The sequence below is a fragment of the Tenrec ecaudatus genome, chromosome 13 (genome assembly GCF_050624435.1).
Source record: "Tenrec ecaudatus isolate mTenEca1 chromosome 13, mTenEca1.hap1, whole genome shotgun sequence".
NCBI classification, from domain to species: Eukaryota; Metazoa; Chordata; class Mammalia; order Afrosoricida; family Tenrecidae; genus Tenrec; species Tenrec ecaudatus.
Window position 1 is genome coordinate 33,638,283 of NC_134542.1, and position 23,795 is coordinate 33,662,077.

General features: G+C 43.8%; 1 protein-coding gene across 1 annotated transcript in view; it reads right to left on the minus strand.

Annotated features, from left to right (window-relative positions):
- Positions 1-23,795, minus strand: part of PARD3B (par-3 family cell polarity regulator beta) — a 1,162,664-nt gene that overhangs the window by 455,003 nt on the left and 683,866 nt on the right. Inside the window, exons 14-15 of the mRNA XM_075530369.1 lie at positions 20,696-20,795; positions 13,224-13,339 (exon numbers count right to left, since the gene is read on the minus strand). Coding sequence (XP_075386484.1) covers positions 13,224-13,339; positions 20,696-20,795 — 216 coding nt within the window. The remainder of the gene's footprint in view (positions 1-13,223; positions 13,340-20,695; positions 20,796-23,795) is intronic.

A 23,795-nucleotide genomic window follows, 5' to 3' on the forward strand; every position in this document is an offset into this window, starting at 1 on the left:
ACCTCTTTAAAGTGGTGCAGAACAAGAATGTTGAAGAATTAAGGAGCATCCAACCCAAGCTGTGGTATTTTCAATGGCCGCATATGCATGTGAAAGTTGGACAATGAATGCGATTTAAGAAGAATCGGTGCACTGGAAACCCTGTGCTGGCGAATAAGATAGAAAGTACTATGGACTGCCAGATCTGTCTTAGAAGAAGTAGCCAGAATGCCCTTAGCAGTACATTGTATGCAGGTAGTAGACAAACTTCTGGAAAGGGACATCATGCTTGGGACAGGAAAAGGCCATAGACAAAGCGGAAGACCTTGGATGAGACAGGTTGACACAGCGGCTTCCACAACGGGCTCTACATACCAACTGTGAAGACAGCACGGGACCGGGCAGTGCTTCATTCTCTTGCACACAGAGTCACTCTGAGTCAGAATCAACTTGAAATCACCTAACAATAACAACGACTATTACATTGACCGCTAATCCGTTTCTTCCTCGGATTCCAGTTCATAGACGATTTATGACTATCTGGGCTGAAGAGTCTGGTGTAAAAGACAGAGTCCATGGATAGTGTAAATTAATGATGCACTTGGCTGTTGACCAAAGGTTAGAGGTTCCAGTCCACTCCAAAGGACCTTGTTAAGAACAGCCAGGTTGTATTCCTGAAAAATCAGCCAGTGAAAATCCTGCTGAACACAGTCCTCCTCTGACACACATAGCGCCAAGGTGAGTACGAATCTCGTCACCAGGAACCGGTAAGGGGACGTCTCTGGTTTCTAGCCACACACCTTCCGCAGTGTATCAGAAGTTAATTTACTGGACTTGTGTTACCTGATGCGCATCACAGTGCAGTCAGCCACATGGCTGCATCGTGCTTGGTGATTGCCTTGTTCTTTCACGGTGCTCTGCAGTTAATTCCTACTTACTCATTTCCCGTGGACACTTTCCTACCCTGGAGACTCTCAGTCAATTGCATCCCCCTGCACAGCATTGTTCTACATGTCTCAGCTAGTTGGCCACCCTTCCCTCACTGTACTCTCGAGGTGGCCTATCCCTTTCCACTTTGCATCCACACAGCATCTTCTTCTAATCAGGGAAATTATTCAGAGCACAGTCCTACCCGACAAGATGGTCTGTGCTGAAGGGTTCTCTGATCAAACACTTTGGGAACCACTGTGTGGATTATATCTTAGGACTGTCAACAATCCTGAATGAAAAGAGCCTATTTATTTATTTAAAGATCCTTCCACTGGGGGCTCTTACAGCTCTTATAACAATCCATACATCAATTATATTGAGCATATTTGTACGTATGTTGCCATCATTATTTTCTAAACATTTACTTTCTATTTGAGTCCTTAGTATCAGCTCCTTTTTTTCCTCACTCCTCCCTACCTCATGACCCCTTGATAAATTATAAATTATTATTTTATATCTTATACCGACCATTGTCTCCCTTCCCCCACAATTTCTGTTGCTTATCCCTCTCTGGAGTGTAGATGACTATGTGTCCATCCTTGCAATCAGTTCCCCTTCCTCCCCTCATGTTCCCACCTTCTGCCTATTCTCCTGCTATTGCTACTCCCATTTCTATTCCTGAGGGGTTTATCTGACCTGGATTCTGTGTGTATTGAGCTCTTATCTATCTGAACCACTGCACATGCTCCCGTCTAGCCCGATGTGAAAGGCAGGACTGGGGTCATGATAGTGGGGGTAGGAAGCCTTAAGGAACCAGAGGAATGTGTGCTTCATCGGTGCTGTACTACACTCTGGTTGGCTCATCCCTTCCTTGTGACCCTTCTGTGAGGGGATGTCCCACTGTTTATAGATGGGTTTGGGGTGTCTGCTCTGACCCACCTCATTCTCAACAATATGTTTTCTTTGCTTGTTTGTTTTGGGTCTTCTGATACCTGTTACCCGATCCCGTTGACACCTCATGATCACACAGGCTGGTGTGCTTCTTCCATGTGGGCTAGTTACTTCTCTGTTAGATGCCTGCTTATTTAACTTCAAGCCTTTAAGACCCCAGATGGGAAGGAGCCTATTTAATTTTACCTCAGCATTTTCCCAACTTGCTTGATCATTCTTTGTTATATTCTCCGAGTCACTACTCAGACGTGAAAACCCCGACAGATTGTATTATAGTGCTGTGGAAATCTACTTCTGTGTTAATAAGCATGTTCTTCGACCTTTGCTAGGGTTTCATGGTTTGTGCACAGTCGGAAGATTTTGTCACAATGCTTCCAATTTCCCTCTACCCTTCCTAGCATGGAGAAAGCACTGCGCTCACCTATCTGACCACCCCTATCTAGGAAAGTGGGAAAGGAAACTCTGTTGTCACACAGGGTCTACTCTGGGTGGCTGTGCTTTGAAGGCATTCCAGCTGAACCCTTAGCAGGGTCTCACTATTCTTTGATGACAATTCTGAAGTGCTTGGAGATTGTGCCAACTGGGTCTGGGCTCAGTAGCTCATCTGAAACCATCACTCCTGATTCGTCCACTTCCAATTGGATAGCTAGGTTAATTTTCGTTGAAGTCGGATGCCAACGTTGAAGTTCCCTGTGACCTTTCTTGTGAACACTAGAAATCAATGGGGCCTTGGGCCATTAGCCTCCCTAGACATGTTTATTCTTGTCCACAATTCAGAGACCCTTGTGTTTGTCCCACTGGACGTATTTTCTGGTGTCTTCATTCCTGTGTTGTGTTATTATCATTTGCATCCCAAATCTCTCAAACTTTGTTCATAAAAATAAGGAGATCCCCTCCCAGAGGGGTTTAGGAGAGGAGACAGGTCAGTCAGGGTGCGATGTAGTACCAACGAAGAACACAGCTTTCCCCCAGATCCTGGATGCTTCCTCCCCCCAACTACCATGATCCAAATTCTACCTTGCAGGACTGGATAGGCAGAGATTGTACACTGGTGCATATGGGAACTGGAGGCACAGGGAATCCAGGGTGGACGATACCTTCAGGACCAGGAGTGTGAGGGGCGAGGCTGGGAGAGTGGAGGGTGAGTGAGTTGGAAAGGGGGAACTGATTAAAAGGATCCACATGTGACCTCCTCCCTGGGAGACAGACGACAGAGAAGGGGGGGAGGGGAGATTCCGGATAGGGCAAGATATGACAAAATAACAATCTGTGGATTATCAAGGGCTCATGAGGGAGGGGGGAGCGGGGAGGGAGGGGGAAAAAGAGGACCTGATGCAGGGGGCTTAAGTGGAGAGCAAATGCTTTCAGAGTGATTAGGGAAAAGAATGTACGGAGGTGCTTTATACAATTGATGTATGTATATGTGTGGATTGAGATAACAGTTGTATGAGCTCCTAATAAAATGTAAAAAAATAAGTCTTTTGTAAGGTAAGCTACAGAAATAAGATATTGCAACTTTAGTTTCCTAATAGGTCTCAATTAGAACAGTTTCTGGAATAAATGAAGCAAGAAATAGATATTTGCTGGATGAATGAATGAATGGGTGGATGGGTAAATTTTACACAGAGCTGACATTGTATCATCAAGACTTGGACAAATTTTCAGTCTTAGAGAAGCAGAGTTAAGGGCTTACAGTAGCAGTAACATGCTTAATTTTATTAGAAGAAAATTTATTAGTTTTGTTACAATGATGAACTGAAAAGATAAATTATTTTCAAGAGTGATTTTTCTTAGCCATTTATATCATAAATGAGCTCAAATTCAGATACCACTGCTGTTCTATACTTAACTAGACATGTTTCTAACCATGTAATGAAAGACATGGATGTTTTCATTGATGAAGTGCTTTGGAGCCAGTTGCTTTGTGTTGGAATGAACTTGAGGGCAGTGAGTTTGGTTTGGTTGGAGCCAGAAACATACCAAGGTGTGGGAAAGGGAAAGCAAATGACCTTTCTTTACCCTATGTGGACAAGGGCTGACCTTTGAACTTCAATGTAGAATGATATTTTGCTTCTAAAATGTGCTATGTAGTTGAGAAGTTTTTAGCCTCATAGAGGACATAGATGATTCACAAAAGGAACTATAGTTGATATGGAAAATGTTTACCCACCAAAGTCACTTAAAATAAATGAAAATAACCCTTTTAAGCCTACAAAGAGAGTAAAAACAAAAGATCCTCAGAATCTTCCATGTATTGCTGGTGTATGACTAGCCATAAGTATCAAAAGCTTAAGTCCTATGCGCTATTGGCCAAGGAACAATACGGAACTTGTAATAATGAAATACTCTTGATGGTTAAAATGTAGAAATTATCTACCAGTTAATTAGATGCTAAGTCTTAGCTAATGTCGCATGGTTGGCTTTCTTAATGCTTTGCATGGCGACACGAAAGGTCAATGTGCGGTCAATTATTTCAGGGTCCTCTTATTGTTTGCTATTTTCTTCCCAGACAAATCTATTTGAGAATTCACCCCATGCAATTTCTCTAAACTCTCTTCATTGTTTTCATTTTCCCCTCCCACTTCAGTTCCCTGGGATTACATTAAATGACAAAAAATACCCAACAACACAGGAAGGTCCACTACAGGACACAACACAAGAAATGTATATCCTTATCAATACAGGAAAACAATAACAACAACAACAAAGAACCATGGTCCCTCTTCCACAATTCTTGTAAGGTCTGCCTCTCATCACAGATTTAATGGGCTTTTAAAATTTATGTATCAGGTCATTGTTTGTTTTTCTCCCCTCCCTAAGCAGTCCCGCCACAAACCAGAATTGAGTTTCCCATCCCTATCATCTTCCCTAATTATAAAGCTTGTAAGCTGGATGCATCTCTGCTGCGGCCATTATCCCGTGGTCTATTTGGGGCTGCAGATGCATTTTCCAATAGATTTGTATTTTTCACTGATAGCCATGGAAATGTCATAGGAGAGTTCTTAAGTGCCCCTTAAGGCATCTCTGTCCCAGGGAAAACATCTTTACTCTCTTCCAACGGTTTCGCATTGGATGTGGTTTCTAAGCCTCTCCCAACATCTGGCTGCATTCTCACTCTTTCTTTTCTCTATTGAATAGGGTCCCCAGATAAAGCACAGTATCTGAGATGTATTTTGATCAGGCAGGTGCAAGGGGGCTGTGATCTCCCTTGACCTGATGACACAGCCTTACTTTTGGGGTGACCGTGACAGGAAAAAGAGCTAACAACCCAGGATCATCAAGGTCTGTTACCCTAGGTTTTAAGACTTCTACTCCCACGGGTGGAGGTTTTGAAATCTGACTTTAGGACACGAATTAATCGTTCACTATCTACCTAAAATAGCCTCCCTCCCCCAAACATTTTATTTACCTGATTTTGGTTTCAGAGAAATTATCTCTGTTTGAAACTTTATTACTTATCTCTTCCTATACAACTTCATCATCTATTTACTCAACTAGAACAAAAGTGCTACAGGGCTGGAGCTTTGTCTTATTAACCTAGCATATTGCCTGGCATAGAGTAGGAGTTCAATAAATATCTACTGGGGAGTTGGTTTCATTATTTGTTCAGTTCAACTTTCTTCAATTCTGGTGAAATGATATGAACCCCAATTCTCTCTTATAACACAATACTCAATTCTCAGAGGTTTATGGCTAGTAAGAAATGGACCAATGCTTTTCATAGCTCCATACAAATCCACCTCATCTAGTCTTTATCAAATTTTATTGAGGCCAGTACAGAGTGTTATGGTATCCAAATGCCCTTCAGGGTGACATTGAGCCATTAATTAGCACGTTTCAGAAAAGGCTATTCTCACACACATAAATACACATACACAGATAAGTGAAATATTTTTCTAAATCTCAAGAAGACCTGTTTGTTTATAATATTCCCGTGTCTCCTCAGTCTAGAACTCTTATCCAAAACTGAGAGGGTGGTTTCGGGGAGACTTTGGTGGTTGCTGGTGACCATGACCCATTATTCCCCCGCGCTGCCCCCTGCCCCCAGCCCCCAGCAGCATCGGGTTCACAAACAGGGTTCTGAAGATCAGCACTGAGATCACTGGCTGTTTCTGGAACTCATCATCTCTACGAAAATTGGTAATTTGCTTCCTGTCTTCCACTATAAAGAATCCTCTTACTAATTGTTAATAATCAGGGACAGTTGCTTCAGTATCACAATCCTTTAAGTAGGCAGGGCTATAAATGATCCAGGCTCTCTGCTTTCCAGACTGAGAGCACATTTCTCTTATTGCATGAAGACCCAATTAACACAGCAATGGAGGGCTCCGCTTTCAACCTTCACATCTGTCAGGTGCTCTACACAATGGGCCAGCTCAGCCACTTTCTTCCCAGGACTCTAAAAATAGCTAGGAGGTCCCACTGTGGTCAGGTTTTACAAGTCTCATCCCCTTCCTGCACCCATTCCTTTGGATTACCCGCCCTCTTTACTCTTTGCTTCTTTCTTCCCCTTGGAACACAGCCACAGTGACCAAGACACTTTTACCATAAGCATCAGGTCTCCAGATGCCTTGCCCTTGTCTTCCTGTGAAGATAAGTCACACCACCATGTCACATTCCCTCTTGGAAATGTTTTAAAGCTGAGGTTCTCCCTTCCTTTTAGAGGTCCCATATCAACCAGGCCCCGTACACCATTTCTCTCCTGTACTGCTGAGTTCCCCAGTGCTTGATGTACACCCTGGCACCCAGTAGACTGTAGTTAAATATTTGTTTAATGAACGAATAATCATTCTCAATACTTCCTTAATTTGTTGTCTTAAAGCTCAAGGCATACATCCAATTATGCCCTGCTACTCTTGCTTATTTATTGTAAATGGTAAATAGAGATCCTTTTTTTTTGTTTTCAATACTGCCATGGATTCTGCTTTGCTAATTAAGTTTTCTTGGTTTCTTTTTTTTTTAGTTAAATTTCTATCAAACATTGTAGTCTAATATAGCTTGTGCCATCTCCAGAGGTATTACTTATTGATGAATAATAAAGACAATTCATGAGTATAGGTAAAATGCTATATTTAAAATGCACACTGTCAATAATTCATGAATTTAATCAATAAACCATCAACACAGTTATGAACATATACAGTTTTATAAAAAAATGCTCCATCTATGCATCCTGAGGATTTTTGTCTTATTGCCAACAATATCTATGGAGATAACCCACTGCGTTAACAGAATACCGACAAAAAGGCCTTGGAAGAGTGACTAAAAATAATAACAATAACAATAATAAAAAAGAAGAGTAACAAACGCACTGTCGTCAAGTCGAATTTAACTCACCGAGACCTGCTGTGGCAGGGAAGAACTCGCCCTGCCAGTTCCCGAGACTGAGACTCTTCAGGCCGGAGAAAGCCTCCTCTTTCTCCCACAGTGCACCTGGTGGTTTCAAACTGCTGACCCTGTGGGTTAATTAGCCTCTTTCAACGTATCTTTTACGAATCCTGGAGTTAGGGACCTACATCTTATTCAAAGCATAACCTAAATAATTACCCTTCGCGGTACACAGTTAGCTGGCTGTGGATAGCTATAAATACCTTCCAATTAAAATTTTAGAAAAAGGAAAGAAAGGCAAGAAGTACAATTGCTGAGTCACAGATCTTGAAGTGAGGGTGGGAAGCAGCTAATCTATCAATCATCCCTAGTTTAGGGAGAGTCATTCAAGACACATGGTTTCTTTTTTTTTTTTTTTAATGAGTAATGGCATGGAATGTTAACAATCTTCATTGTCAGGGAACTTCCTAAGATTCTGTCTAAATGCCTCATGCAGCACATTAAGCTCATTTCCTCTCCTTTAACAGAGGCAGGCCAGCTGGCCAGCACCCTCCCCCCAGCCCCCATATCTGCAAGGCCCTCAGTCAGGACCTGGGCCTGTTTCAGAACACCTTCTTAAAGGGAGAGGGAGAGACTGTTTTCAAAGAGTGGAGGAGGGAAAAAAACACTCAGGAACAAGGAGAGAGGGAAGATAAGAGTGAGAAAGAAGAAAAGAAAGAAGAAAGAAATGGTGGGGAACGATGCTTGAAATTTCACTTTGAAAGGGGGTCTATAGATGAGGTCAAGGAAGGGGCCAACACACTTCAGTGCCGTCCCCTGAATAACTCAGATCCCGTTTGAGACAGCGCTAAGGGGGCATAAGCCACCAGGTCTGGAAATGAAGGATTCTGTTAGACTTCATCAAAAGAGTCTTTGGATGCAGCCCCTGGCACGCTGCCAACAAGGGCAGCTCTTTGGGGGCACACCCTATGCCAAAGGCCAACGCGGCAGCTGCGTTGTTCAGCTCCCGGGAGCTTCCAGCCCAGCACCCACGCAAGCTCAATTATGAACAAATTAAAGGGATCCAGACTGAACATAGTAATTTTGGTAATTTAAATAAATAGGGGAAAGTCTACAATTAGTAGGAAAAGATGAATTTTCTCAAAACCCCCGGAATATCTATCCAGTCTCTTAAATGACCCTCTCACCCCCTTGAACAAGCATCGTTATAGCTAATTATTTAAAACTAAACGTCTTTTCACTTGTCATTTTAATCGCTTGTGATCTGACTTAACTGTGACCAAACTTATGCTAGGATTCTTCCTCACTGCACACTGAGGTAGGATAGTAAAGAAGAAACCAACAAAGAATTATAATGGATAGGTAGGAATTCATGTTACTGAGCTCATGGATACTATAGAGGGCCTGGTGTTGCAGTTGTTAAATGCCTAGCTGCTAACAGGAGCATCTCGGGTTTGAACGCGCCAGTCCCCCTGCGGGGGAAAGAGGACCGGCTTGGAAGCCCTGTGGGATGGTTCTCAACCGTCCTGCCCGGTCTCTGTGCTTCCAATTCCAATTGAAGGCACACCCCAACGGCAAGAATGTCATATGACGACCCCATTATTAAAGCGTTTTAATGCACAAGTGTGCAGTTCCTCAAATGGTTACCTTTTCAAGTGCAAAGAACAATGTAGAGGCACTCAAAAAGAATAAAAGACCTAATAATGGAAAACTTATTAAGGTAATTGAGTATATTAATGAAAATATATAAATACATGATCACTTGGCTATATCCTTACAATCAATATTTACTCCTATTATAAAACAAAATTTTAAAAATCGGCTGTTTAGAAATTTAGAAATATAAAGAAAGGGATATAACTTGATAAAAAGTTTTTCAGAAATAGCAAGCATAATAATTGTATCTCTCTCTCTCTCTTACACACACACACACAGAGAGAGAGAGAGAGAGAGAGAGATACATTCTTATTGGCTCTTGACTAGCTGATTCTAAAGTGCATGCATAGGAAGTGCCAAAGTAACTTTACAAAAGAATCGAAGTCACGGAAAGTTTGCCTGTCAACCATCAAAATTCACAGCAGCGGTAGATAATTTAAGGAGTGCTAGTGGCTCACTGGTTACGTGCTCAAATGTAAACCGTTTGGTCAGTAGATCAAACTTAGCAGCTGCCCCACAGGGAGCTTTAAGCTGTGGTTCTACTCTGTCCAACAGAATGGCTGTAAATCAGAATCAACTCCACGACCAGTTTGGAGTTACTACTTTACATAGAGTAGTGCTGGCATTGGGAAAGACTAATGTATCCATGGAATAGCAAGTCTAGAATACAACCCACTCATGTAAGGGAATTTAATATTCAGTGTGATTGCATTCCAAATGAATAGGGCAAGGAGAGAAAAGTCAATAATGCTATTAATAATTAACATGGAGAAAAAATTTCCACTTAGCTACTATGAAAGAAATGAATGATCAATTGCTAAACACGGGGGGAAATGCCTCAAAAAGTAGTAGAAGAAAATAAATGAAATAAATACTAAACTCAAAGTCATGACAGAAACGGTAAAAGTATTTGACTAGAAGATTAAGAACTTTTTTTAATGATAAAATGATCACAGTCACACTGGGAAGACAAAGAATAGATTGTGAGAAATCATTCATAAAATATATGCCAATATATCCTTCCTAAAGGTAATGATGAACATAATTAACAGATAGAAACAATGGTAAAGGATACAAACAAGGAATTCAAAGAATAAGAAATAAAAGTAGATCCTCAAATAAAAAAGAGCACACACACACACACACACACACATCAGGTAAGATTAAATTTCATCCAAGGGGGCGGGAAGACAAATTTTATTGTATATCAACATTCACTCATAGATCACTATGCAAATATTCTAGACACATGTAGCTAGATGGGGGGTGGGTGTCGTGGGGGCGTGGCCTATCTATCAAGGATATATAGCATGCTATCAAGAAGAATGTACAAACTCCAAATCTCCCAAAGGCACTGCCATCAGATCCATTCCAACTATTTGGAAAGGGCAGAACTGCCTCACCAGGTGGGTTTCTCCCATGGAGAAACCGGTTGTTTCTATTTGCTGACCTTGTGGTTAGCAGTCAGTGGCTGGCCCACCAGGCCCGGAGGCTCTCAGGAGATATACAAAGGCCACACAGACCGTCTTCCTGTGTTGGGAGTCAGGAAGGTGATGGAAAGAGAGGAGGGGGGCTCCCCTTGTTCAGAGAGCTAGCTGCATTTAAGAATAGACATAATTATACATAAGTGGAACCCACTCACCACTTGAATATTTTAACAATGACCCCATGATATGCAAGTTAAAATATTAGCTCAGACTGTGGAGAGAAAAAGAGGGAGATATTCAAACAGAACACAAAGAGGGTGGGCCCTGGGGGTCCCTTTAACCTCTGAAGATTCCCACAAAGGTTATCAAGCAGGAATCTAATAGAAATTGCATAACAAAAGGACATCCCTTCTCTCTCGCCGCCTCTCCCTCCCTGGTTTGAACACCTTAGGTAGCTATTTTAAAAGCTTTAGGAATCCTATTTCTACTTAACAAGTCAGATAGTGCTGAGGATTTTTCCAATCAGCAGAATCACCAATCTTTTTAGCAAACAGATCATTTTCTTACATTGGCCCGGGACAATACTGCAGAATTAAACTGTAAACGGTTTTCTAAACACCTAATCAAACCAAGAAGACTTCCAAATGATTAAGGTGGAGGCATCATTGAGGAAGCCAGCACCCTTACTGGGCTTGTGTAATTGCATTACGGAGAGGGGATCAAAGGAAACCAGGATGGTGACCCTACCCACACCCCCCAATCTTCCTCCAAATGATTAACTATAAATTGGTACTTCCTGGAAGGAAGGGGGAGAAATAGGCTGGTCGCTTGGGGCGGGGGCGCGGGGCAGGTAATGCTTATAAAACCTGCTACTGAGTGTCCTGCTGAAGAGTTTATTTTAGTCAAAGCTTGGGTCGGTGGGGCACCTGTGTCCTGAAGAAAATAGGCCAAGAGTGGTGCCATTCTGTAAACTGAATCAGCGTGGCTTTTACAGTTGTCACTCAGGTGTCAGTATAACCAAATGCAGTGGGTGATGGGGACGTGTGCAAATAGCGAAGGGCTTCCCACTTTGGGAGCCTGGTAGCTCAGTGGGCAAGTGTTCAGCTGCCAACCTCAAGGTTGGCTCTTGAAACCCACCGGGAAAAAGACGAGGCCGACTGCGCCCCCAATCTCAGTCTGCCCCCAAAACACCGTCTTGGAAGCCCTATGGGGTAATTCTCTTCTGTGCTCCAAGGACCACTGAATCAGAATCAATCAGGCAATGGCAACAGGTATTTCCATTTCATTGAGAAAACTTCTCAAAATCCAGCTGTCAGTAATAACACCAGATGTGAGCAGAAATTCAACCAGGCTTGCCTTAAGTTTGATTCTTTTACGATTGTTGATATTTTTCTCTTTTAAATTAAAAAATTCACGCTATTTAGTTTCTATTGCAGGAGGTTTTTTCTTCAGAGCCATCCTTCTTGCCCCCCCTCTTTTGAAAATTAAAAGGGGAAAAGACCAATATATTTTTCCTTGCCTTCAAAATTATGAGCAGCTTTCATACATTCATCTTCCCCCAGAGGAATTAGGAAAACAGAGTAGGAAATGTTTATCAAGCACTCTGTGAAAACAAATTGCTCCTTCAATTATTAGTACTAACCTCTGTCACTGTCACACATTATTCCTTTGGTCTGTCAAAGGCTCGTGCTTGAGAAAATATCCCTTTCTGGCCAGTGCTCAGTAAAGTTTGCTTATTGAGTTTTTTTTTATCAGTTTCTCACTCTAGGTGATTACAGCAAGTGCATCCAAGTGATCTAGTTAATTTGTAGAAAACAGAATCCATTTCTCTTGTTTCATCTTGACGGAACATTTTTCTGAACCTCCTGCAAGCGAGTAACAGATACGCACTATCTATCAGATTGCTTCATGGAGCACGCAGTTTTGATTATTCTATTTTCTTGTTGCTGCTAATGAAATATGTAATATCCTTCAAGGAAGAAAAAAATTGCAAAGCTGAGTCTATGAACATTGGTAGGCAATGAATCCATTTTGCACCCATGCTGTTTTCTAATCGCTCTCTCTCTTCCCAGGAGCCTCTGGGAGGGCAGCCGTGTTCTTGGGCATGTAGGGTTTTTTCCAGACTTCCATCTCCAAGAACTGGAGAATCCAGATGCCCGGTTTGCAAGGACATTTCAGTCCACAAACAGCTATTAACTCATGCACTGCCTTGGACTCCTTCCGGACTCACTGACCCTACAGGACAGAGTAGAACCGTCCCTCTCCTTGGTTTCAGAAGCTGTCAGCTTCCTCTTTCTCCAGTGATGCCCCCCAGGGGGTTCGAATGGCCCACTCTGTGGCTAGCAGCTGCACTCAGAACCCAACTCCCTGTGGGCTTCATGATCTCAAAGAGTTTATTCAGGAACTTTGACACCTGCACTCTGGGAATCCCAGGAGCCCTCTTCCGTCCGGAGTCACAGGGTCAGAGACAGGCATGTAGAGATGAATCTTTTCTACTTCGTCCACCCTCCCTCGCCATCATCATGCGGGGAGGCACAATGGAACCGGGTTCATTGAACCCCATGATCGTCCCAAGCCCGGCAACAAGTCTCCGCTTAAGACGTGGGAAACAGTGGTGGCCAACAGTGAGAGCAGACACACAATGCAGGTGAGTGAGAGATGCTCTTTTAGAGCAGGCTTTGCCCCTTTGAGAAGCCGGTTTGCTCTTTTTCCTGACTTGTAAATGAAACACATTTTCAACGACCCCTTCCTAAGAACATGCCATTGGCTTTTAAAAGGGAGGTCATTAGGCCTGGCAGTGTGGGAGGAGACCAGAAGGTAGGATGGCCACTATCCACTGTCCGGGCCACCTTGCTCCCAGAGGTCTGACTGCAGGAAGCAAAAGCAGGAGCTAGGGGAGATGGATGGGCTGGGCCGCAGAGCTGACCTGGATGTCACCTCGCCCTCACTTACCCAGGTCCATGCTCTTGGAGGCTTTCAGATTAATTGATTCAGGCTGCCTGGCCGGTGTCACAGATCGGAAGTTGATGTGCTGGTCTGGAAAATATGCTGCTGAATTCACTCCCGAGCTGTGGAAAGAACCAGGTGCCAGGTGGTTTAGGCAAGGTCTTTTTAATTAATAATAATAATAATAAATAAAACAGTTCTCCTCTGGGGACACAAACCCCCACCACTCTCAGCAACTAGCAACCATGCATTTTAAACCAATTCGTGAATCTCGTGAATCTCAGGCTGCAACAACTGTTTTCATCAGGCCCTACGATTTAAATAAAATATTCTCTGGCTATTATCGTGTTTTACTCTTCACTGATTTCTGCTAATTGGGAGCTGACTGTACAATATATAACTTTAACGGGGGATGGTGAGCTTGGAAAGCATCGGCATTTGAGAGGAAGCCAAAACAGCAGAGACCCCCACAAGGTGAAGGTATTCTTGGGGGAACTGAGTTTGCAACTCCCTTGAGTAGCAAGCAAAAGGGTTTGTGCTCTTCAGGGAAACTCGGCAGCTGAACGATGGGTGCGGCGGCTCGGTTCCCTCCTACATGTGCGTCTGCTTTCTAACTCTGAAGCTAATGCTGAGCCAGTAGCCTCAGCAAGAACGCCAGAAAAAGTACAGCTGACAATTTAGACACAAAGCCCACAAAATACCCTGATAGGTTTGCCGGTCCTTGCAGCTGATCTCTATTTTCTTTCTACGGAATATCTCATTTATTGACTTGGAACTGGAAGGGATTATATAAGAGGATTACAGCTAGTGCCTTATATGGTCGTGTGAGAATAAATGATATTTATATGCTTTTTAATAAATGACAGTTGCCACTTTCTTAATACTCTCCTATGTTTAGAAAGTGAGAAGGGCAGATCATTCCAACACACTATCTATCTTGATATCGCGTGTCATGAAAACGCAAATTAACAAGCATCCTTTGCAAATAGAAAAGACTTGAACGTTGAGTTTGTCCTGTAGTTTGGTATCATACTTAAATTAAAAAGGTGCCTGGACTATTTTGAACGGGAGCCCTTCTACAACGAACAAGTGATGCTAACATTTTAACCCACTAGCCTAAACCAAATTATGTTTAATCTTTTCTGGAAACTCATTGTCACACCTCTTTATAGCACTGCCTTAGAATGCAGCAGGAGCCCTGGTAGCAGAGTAGGTTAGCCTTTGGGCTGCTAACTGCAAGGTCAGCAGTTCAAAACCACCAGCTGTTCCACAGGAGCAAGAAGCTTTCTGCTCTGGTAAAGCACTCTAGCCTCAGAAACCCACCAGGACGGTTCTTTGTACCACGGGGTTGCTGGGAGTCAGAGCTGACTTGATGGCAGTGAGTTTGTGGTTCAGAATTCAGCAATACGAATATTGCTGAACGTCAGAATGAACTGAGCCTCCACTGTTGTAATAAGTAGTGTGTTGATTCGGAAAATGCATACGAGAGGCAGCACAGCATCATGCTCATGAGTCTGAGACAGAGAGAGGCTGCATTACATTAGGGCCTGTGGGGTTCATTTCAACTCGTAAGGATTCCACTCAAGGCCGAGTAAATCTTCCCCCTAGGGACTTCTAGACTGAAATCCTTTTGAGGAGGAGTGGGGTAGACCACCTGGGCCTTTACCCCTGAAATGTTACTGGCTGAGTTTGAACTACCAAACTATTGGTTAGCAGCCAAGCACTTAACTATGGTGCCCCCAGGAGCCCCCTGGTGCTAAGTCGTCACTCTGCTGTTTACTAGCTGTAAGACTTGGGCAACCGAGGATGCCAGAGTGCTCCCCATTCTATGCACACGTGCATATGCACACTTTGTACATCAGTGTTGTTAGGGGGAGGAGGGAGTGAGCTGCGGTAGAAGGAGAACCACATCTGGTGTGGAGCAACAGCTAGGGAAGCAATCTTTAAAGAAACAGCAGAGAAATAGACAAAACGCTGTTTCCAATTCCCAAATGGCTATAGGTTTCTGAACGTTTTGGAGTTATTCTGTGTGTTGTACCAGTTCTTGGTTTTCCTTGTTTGGTCTGATCCTCGGTATGGCAAACTTACTGTTATCAAGTTGATTTCACTCATAGGGATTGTGGGGAATCACAGTAGAACTGTCCCGCAGAGTTTCCTAGGCTTGAAATCTTCATGGAAATGGACTGCCAGATCCTTCTCCTATTGAGTGGGCTAGTGGATTTGAACTGTCAACCTCTGGTTAGCAGCTGAGCATTGTCAACACTCAGCCACTGGGGACCCTAGATTCTCAGTAACAACTCCTCTCTCCTTCCAATGTGAAGGGCAATGAATAATCTGTTGAGGGCCCTGAACTGTTGAGCAAGATGCCAGGGCTCTTTAGCCTCTGCTTGATCACCACGAAATGCAGAGAACTAGAATTTGCCCACAATCATGGAAAGGACTGCACAAGTTCAGGTAAGCTATGTCCCGAGGAGAGAGTCTTACCCACAGGACAAGTTTAATAACCTCGAGTTCTACTGATCTTTATCCTTATTTCTGGGTGGCCTTTCCGTGAGAGCTTCACTTTCCTGTGGAGTGATTGTATGTTTTCATGAAACTTTCTCAGGTTTAGATCCACATTTTCAAGTTAAGACATTCCCCCTTTGGGGGGATCTACCTTATTGGCATCTGGTTATATTTTCAGTACATGAATATATATATATATATATTCCATCTCTACATACAGTATATTAGAAATGCTTGTTCCATTTTTATACATAGGTACCTATCGATGCTTCAATATACCAGTTATGAACAGAAAGCCTTGGCCCCATTAGTGTTATGAGTTCATGACATTGCCCTGGCATAACGGCAAGGCCCTAAATGTTTTTCAACCCCTTTTCAGAATCCTGAGATGCTACCAGTTACATGAGCATCTCTGTGAGCCCCGATCTCTGGGGGGTGGGAGGGGAGCCCTTGTCTTTAAATGCCTTGTTCGACCTTTATTTGCACTTAGCTTTTCATCCTTTGATCCCTTGTGAGGCTGTGGTTTGAGTGTCAGAAAGACTCATGGTCTTCACAGAATCAAAGAAGTTAAGAGCCAGGGGGCAGGGTGGTGAGTAAAGGTCACCTTCCGAATCCATGTGACCTCCATCTTTCAGATAAGAACGGGAGACCAAAGGGGACTTCTGTGCCCCAGGTCTCACAGCTGGCTAGCAGCAAAGCCAGGGTCAGAACTTTGGTTCCTTTAACTCTTCCCAGAGTCATCAATTTTGGCTACAATGGTGGCCATTCTGGGGCACAAGTTTGTGACCAGATCCTGGCTACACAAAGCTGATGCAGGTTACCTTTTTGTTTCCATGGAGCAGTGGACACTATTAAATGAGAGAAATCAGTAGAGGTAATATTTTATCATGCAAGCATTTGGGAAAGAGGTTTAGGATCAACATAGATTAATTACACTGCATTGAAAGTGCTTGGCTTAAGGCAGACTATGGAGATCTATTCCAGCGAGGAGTGTATTGATTACCTCAAGTCCTTGACTTAGATAACTTCGTCAAAATTAGATATTCATTGGCACAGCAAGAACGAGAACTTAACATTTCCCCCAAATCTTGGGAAATAACTATTCCTGCTTCCCTTCGAAAGCAAAGCACACAATGCTCATTTTTATAGTAATCTCAAGTTAGGAGTAGCTTAAATATGGTCCATTTATTTATATGGCGGTTGGCGGGGCAGGGGGGCTTCAAAAAGTTAAATTCATGAACTTTTTTCCATGAACTTTTGAAGCATCCTCATACAGAGTTATGGGGATATAATCAAGATTGATCAGAGGACAATAATACTGACTTATAAAAATAAAGAATATAATTACCCAGTCTGAGAATATTTTAGACACATATGTTTGGGTAGCAAAAAGCTTGGTAATTGTATGCTACCTATCAAAAGTTTTGGGGATAAAACCATGAACCATAAGCTATGACAGGTTTAAATTTGAATGGGGTTAGTACGTGCTCATGGCTGAGTGCGCTTCGGCCGAGGCTGTGGGAAGCTGCAAGTCGACAGCAGGCCAAAGACCTGTCTGGGTAAAGGCAGGGTTTTCAGCATGAACAACCAGAGACTCTATCAAACAGAAAGGATACGCAGTATCAAATCATACTGCATGACGAACGAAGAAGGGTAACACGAAACACATGCCAGTGGGCTGCGTCTGGTGGCAAATCAGGAATGTGAAAGACCTCAAATAACCAGTGATAAATGTTCTTAACAAAGAAGCCAAGGCAAGACTGGGGGGGCAAGGCAAGACGGGGGGGGGGCGGCATGCCAAGGCGGGTGGGGGTGGGGATCACAAGAAACCTCAGGTGGATCAGATCTAGCAACTGGCTTGAGGGAGTGAGAGTAAGTACAGGCCATGGGGGTGACAGGAAGAGACAAAAAGGGTGAAAGGAAGCTATGGATGAAGATGTAGACGCAGCTGTGATGCAGCTATAAAGATAGCTCGTGAGAGAAAAGGAAGCAGGGAAGGATCCTCCGATGTCTAAAGGGTGAACAAAACGCGGTACACCGTCTGCTGAGGAATTGTCCTACCTTCACTCTGAGATTTTGCAGAATGGAGAAACCACAAAGATACGTCACATCCTTGATGCTTTATTTGCTTTTTGGTATTTACACATGCAAAATGCAAAACCTTTCTTTCTCTAATAGCTCTTGATGGAATATAACTGACCGATTGTTTACCAAATAGTACATACAGCCGATGATTTCCTGTGGTTGGAAATACAGGCATGAGGTCTGCTCAGATGTGCTGTACACCTCCCTGAAGCACCACTTTTCCCATTTAGAGTGTCTTTCATTTCTTTTGAAAGACAGCACGGTCATCTATCTGTGCTCAGCCCTCCTGGCTCCCTTTCAGTCCTTCTCCCATCCCAAGTTTCACACATCCAAACCCAGCTGCTGCTGGTCACCTAGCAACCCAGCAGCTTGCAGGAGAGTGTAGGTCACAGAATCCCAGGAGGGAGAGAAATTCATGGCGTTCGACTTGTTCCTTGCATCTAAAAAATGCCTTTTAGCTCTGTCTCCACCTTTCCATCCATGCTGCTTCTCCATTTGTGCCCGTCTCTTCTCTTGCTAATGCCCATCCATTCCTCCTTCCACAGAGGGAATTCTCTCAACCTGGTATGGTCACTTCTGGGCTGGAAATCTTCAGGCTCAACCACTGCTCTCTGGAACAGCCTGCTGCTCACCCAGCATGGTAGTCAGGGCACTTCCTGCCCATTCTCCCCCTACAAGCTTAGGCTTTACCCACAAGGAAAACGCCATGCCTTCCCCCCTCATCCTTTCCCCAGAAAGTTCTTTTCCATTCTCCAGGAAACACTGCAAATCTGATTCTATGAAGCCTTAACTATCGCGGGAAGAACGGCTGGCTCACTGCTTTGGGATCCCATGATATCTCTATCTGATGCTGAGCATCACGGGCCCGAATTATCCAGGTGACATTCCCTTTCAAGGCGGGGGTCCTTCCTAATCTGGGTCTGGGTCAGAGCCCCATCAAGAATTTGGAATAGATGAGTGAGTGAATCAATAACCTAGGAAACAAGTGCAGTTGAGAACAGAAGGAAGAAAAAAAGCCCCCCCCCGCCCCGACCCCCCGGCCCCGTATTTTTTACAGAAAGGAGATTATCATTGACCTTTAAGAAAGCAATTTCAGGAGCGTGGTTTGACCAAAAGACTAAACACAGGGGATTCGTGAGGAAAAGGGTGGATAAACAACAACACAGAAGTTCCGCTTCCATACCGTAGAATGAAAATCCACAGCAGTGAGGACCAGTAGAAACATTCTTTCAAGATCATGGAGGAATGGGCTTGGCTCAGTAGGAAAGGGAAGCAATCCGCAGCAGGTGCAGATCAAAGTGGTCCATAGGCCATTGCTAAATCCCAATAATGCCATCTCAGCACTGTGTCTGAACTACATCTCTCATCTGGAAGCTTCCCTCTATCTCTAGCCTCCCCAACACAGGTGTCACGGTCTACCAAATGAGACTTGTCGTCCTTGCACACTGGGCTTTATCACCTGGCCACCCCTCCATGGTTCCTCTGTCAGTTCCTCATTCTGAAACTCTCATCCTTCCTGGTCTCATCTTATGTCCAACTGCTGTGGATCCTTTAAAACAGCCCCAATCCTACTTTTTGTGATAACAGTTTTTCCCAATTCCACCATCTGGAAGCATCTCCTTTGTCCCAGATGCACAGAGCATTTTATTAGTATATTCTGGTAAATATTGTACTTTGACTCATTAGCCTACCTGTCTCTTGGGGCCAAAGTTTCTATTTGCTTCATCTTTATACAGTCCCAATGGCTTTGTAAATAAGCAAAGCATAATCAAGAAACTAGGATCAATACAATTATTTTTAAAAGGGATGTTTTTTGAATGCCATTGAACTGTCGATTTTGAGACATAGGACAGAAGCAGAAAATGAGAACAAATGAACATTAATTATGTCCACAATTTCTTTATTTTTCATTTCTTTTATTTTTTTCACAATTTCTTTAGGAACCTCACAGAGACACTGATCTAGAACATTATTGTGATAATCAATCTAGTTGGTGAAATTGTGCTTGAGTAAAATAATTAACTTACAAAATATAAGAATCAGAGATGGCTAACTATATATACACTTCCATCTATAGAGTTAGGATATCTTTGTGTTGCTTTATTTTTAGTGGATTTTATTAAAAAGCATAATAGAAATGACACTAGCATTGCTGAAAGAAAAATGAAGAAATTTCACAGGACTATCTTGGGACATAAAATGGAAATGAAATATACAGTTTTTAGCAGCCGTAATAAATACAGAAAATAGCAAAGGGGCAATTTAATGATTTTCAAAACTCATCAGAAGAACAAAATCTATGAATTCCTCTAGTTGAATGGTGTGTATGCTTAGTAAATCTCACTCCCTCATGCTTGTGTGATTCTAAATATTATTGATTTTTAAACTTTCTATTATAGCATGAATATAATTTCAGGTCCCCTTTGCAGTATTTTAAATTATATATGGTGTTACTTTAATTTTGAGATTCCATTAACTTTCTGGGTACATGTGTTTGTAAAATAACTACGGGCTATGTCCATTATGGAAAAAAGAAAGGGGGGTGGGAAATCCCTGACCTCTATGTTTTCTCAGTTTTGTTTCTAGATTCCCATATAACTTTTCTTTGAACCCCTCTATTCCAAGTTGTCATACTCATAGAAAAAACACAACCACTTTTTAATGTATTTTAAACATAAAAGATGAATCCAAGCAAATTCCAAGAAGCAAAATATCAGCAGTCTAAACTATTAGTAGTAGAAATCTTAACTGGAAAAGAATTATGGGCACTCTGAGATTTCCACCTAAAACGGAACAGAGTAAAAATAAGGTTCCTGGGTTCCCCCTTGCAAAAAACAACCCCAAACCCTCTACCAGGTAACAGGGATGATCTGTCATTTTATTGATACCTGTGACTGAAGTCATCCAGGCCCAGTTCCAGACCAGGATGTGGGGGTGGAGAAGGCGGGCCTTCACTCTCCGTCCATCGATCCCCGGGAAGCACGAGCTCTATAAACAAAGAACAAGGGAATTTGTAGGAAACCGCGGCAGAAACATTCAACGCCTGGCTTTGTTTCAGCCTGTCTCACAGCCATCGTCCTGGCGCGCGTGCGCATCCCAACGAGCTAGCCTCCATGTAAGGAAGACTTCTAATGGGATGGAAGCCACTGTGGGAAAGCAGATGCAAAGCAGGGGAAAGCCAGGCCTGCGGGGTGATGTTCACAATGGTGACCTGACCTGCTGGCAACCTCTGGCAGGACAGCTCGCTGCATCCTGACCCCGTTTTCCCACCTACGCGGGGCTGACACGTACTCATTATCTGTGATTTGAGGGACGTCATGACGCCACATCTTTGACGGCTTACCATTTCTGTAAGTGAGACTCCACAGGGAAATCTCTGGATGACTTGGTGATTTAAGCGTCTGCCTCGATGACAAAATTATTTTCCAAGAAATCTTGAAATTGAGGATGCCCACTCACCATTTCGACACAGTGGAAGGGACAGTTTTCCTTTCCTGTTTTCCTTCTCAACTGTGCAGTCATGGAATCACCTGGGAATGGGGCCAGGCAAGCCAGGCCAATGAGTAAGAGTGTGCATTGGGGTGCTAAGTATGGGCTTTGGGAACAAGGTCGCCATGTCTCCTACGCAGGCTCCTATCGACGTGTATTCGCGGGCAAGCTGCGCACCTTTACTCAGACTCAGTTGCTTCATCCAAGAGGCGGATGGACAAATACAAACTGCTAATTAAATATCAAGAGGAGCCCCAGTGCGGGTGGATTGTGCTGAGCGCTGCTAACCACAAGATCAGCAGTTTGAAACCATCCAATGCACTTCAGGAGGAAGAGGAGGCTTGCCATCTTGGAAAGTAAAAAGTAGCAATCTTGGAAAGCCCTAGAGGCAGCCCTCCCCTGTCGGACAGAGAGCAGTCAGGCCGGCATCCTTTGTGTTGGCTCTAACTTCTTTACTCTCAACTTCCCCACTACACACATGGTCACAGATGTGACCGTATAATGTGCTTGTTCAACCACACTGCAACTTCACCCCCGTGCTGCCAGCGCAGGACTCACTGAGAGGTGCCTATGGTTAGCAAGCTTGGTCGCTACGCCACAGGTCGGGAGTCTGCGTGCACGCAGGGGGACTTTGGAAGAAAAGCCAATGATCTACTCCAGAATCATCCGTCCCTAAAACACCTGGTCAGAGCATAATGCTACCCTGACATGTCTAGGGTCAGCCCAAGGGTGAGCTGCACTTACGGCCATTGGTTTTAGATGATAGGTCACTTTCTCTTCTGCTCTTCCTTCTTCACTGCCTCTTCTCTAGCTCTGCAAGCCTATGGTCCTCACTAACTTCAGCGCTACCTGTCTCCTCTTACAAAATCTCTGAGTTGCTTTAAGGGGTGATCGGTGTAGAGGATAAGGTAGCTGGCTTGATGAGTGTGATTGGTGCGGTTTTAAAGAGTGTTGGGCATAATCCCCCGCCCCCCCCCCTTTTGGATCTAATCAGCCTTACAGAGCCCTGCATCAGTGTGAAAATCTAGAGCTGTTCTCTCCTACAATGAAGACGTCTTTTTCTATTGGGTGCACACCGTACAGTCTCAGATGGGCATTCCTCTGGTGCCTGTGCATGTTGACAGTTTACCCTTCAGTCTGGGTTCCTTTGTTGTTGCTCTTTGTTTCTCAGGGCCAGGTGAGAAAGGAAGGGTCAAGAATGGTGAGACAAAAGGGCCACCAGTTAAGGCCTCAGGCCCAAACCAGTTTACCACCTGTCTCTGTAAAAGCCTTTTGTTGGACTACAGCCATGGCCTCTGGCTGCCACTGCACTATAAGGGCACCGAATGGACTGATGAGGACACAGACCCCATGGCTGGCAGAGCTTCAAGGGTTCACTGGGGAGCCCTTTCCAGACTGGTATTGACGACCGGCATGGCATGGGATTCACCTTTGCATCCCCCAGAGCAGACCCTGCCCAAGGAGGGGTTCAATACCGATAAGTCAAACTAAAGAGTATAATTCAATCACTGATCACTGCTCCAGAGCAGTGCCTGCCCTGCAGCTAAGGGGCAGGTCCATGCAGCTAAGGGGCAGGCTCCTGGGGGATAAGCATTAAGAACTGTTCCACTCTAAGCCTTTTCAAAGGACCCCAAGGAACATGGATCTTGTGGGACTAGGTATTAGTCACAAATGAAATACTTGATTTGGGCGGTGTATGAAGTCCTTGGTGGGGCTGTCCTGGGTGGGTGGTGGGGGCGCAGACGGAAGGTGGTGGTAGGGGCTGAAATGGACCTAGGCAGACTGGGCGGGGAAGTAGGAGAAGAGCTGAGAAGGGAAGATGGAAACCAAGCACAGGAGCCATAATGAAGCACCAGGCTCTAAGGCTGTCTGTCACTCGGCCCAGGGTTTGATGTCCTAGGGAGACTCTTCAGAAAAACACAGCGTTGGTGTGCTTCGTTCCCATTCAGATGGGAATTGGATTTTATAGCCACCCCCTGGGACATGACCCGCACCCTCCATAGCCCCGTGGAGCACCAGGCTTCCTCTATGGCTGCATGGCTAACAATTCTCCAGCACAAATGTGGATCTTCTGGCATTATGGTTTCTATAAATGTTACTTCTAAAACTGCCTTTTCTGTGTAACAGCTTGACAGAAATTAAATACACACACAGGCATACATGTCTCGGGAACTCTGGGTGGTATGTACTATTACTATAAAAATAGCTAGAACACGGCATATCAACATTGGATTTTTAAATATACAAACCACAGAAAGAGGGGGAGGGGAAGAAAAGGTTCATGTTTTTTGTTTGGCCATAACAGTCCCTTTCCTTACGAGACATTAAATGCTGTCTGGCTGATACTGCTTTGTGCCGGAGGTCTTTGAAGAACGGGTAAGGGTGAGTGACATTCAGCCAGGCTTCGGCTGGCAGGGTCTAAGTAGCACACGCATTTTAAGTCCTGGACCTGAAACTCTGATTCTTCAAAGCTGTTACTAAAAAGCCAAAAAAAAAAAA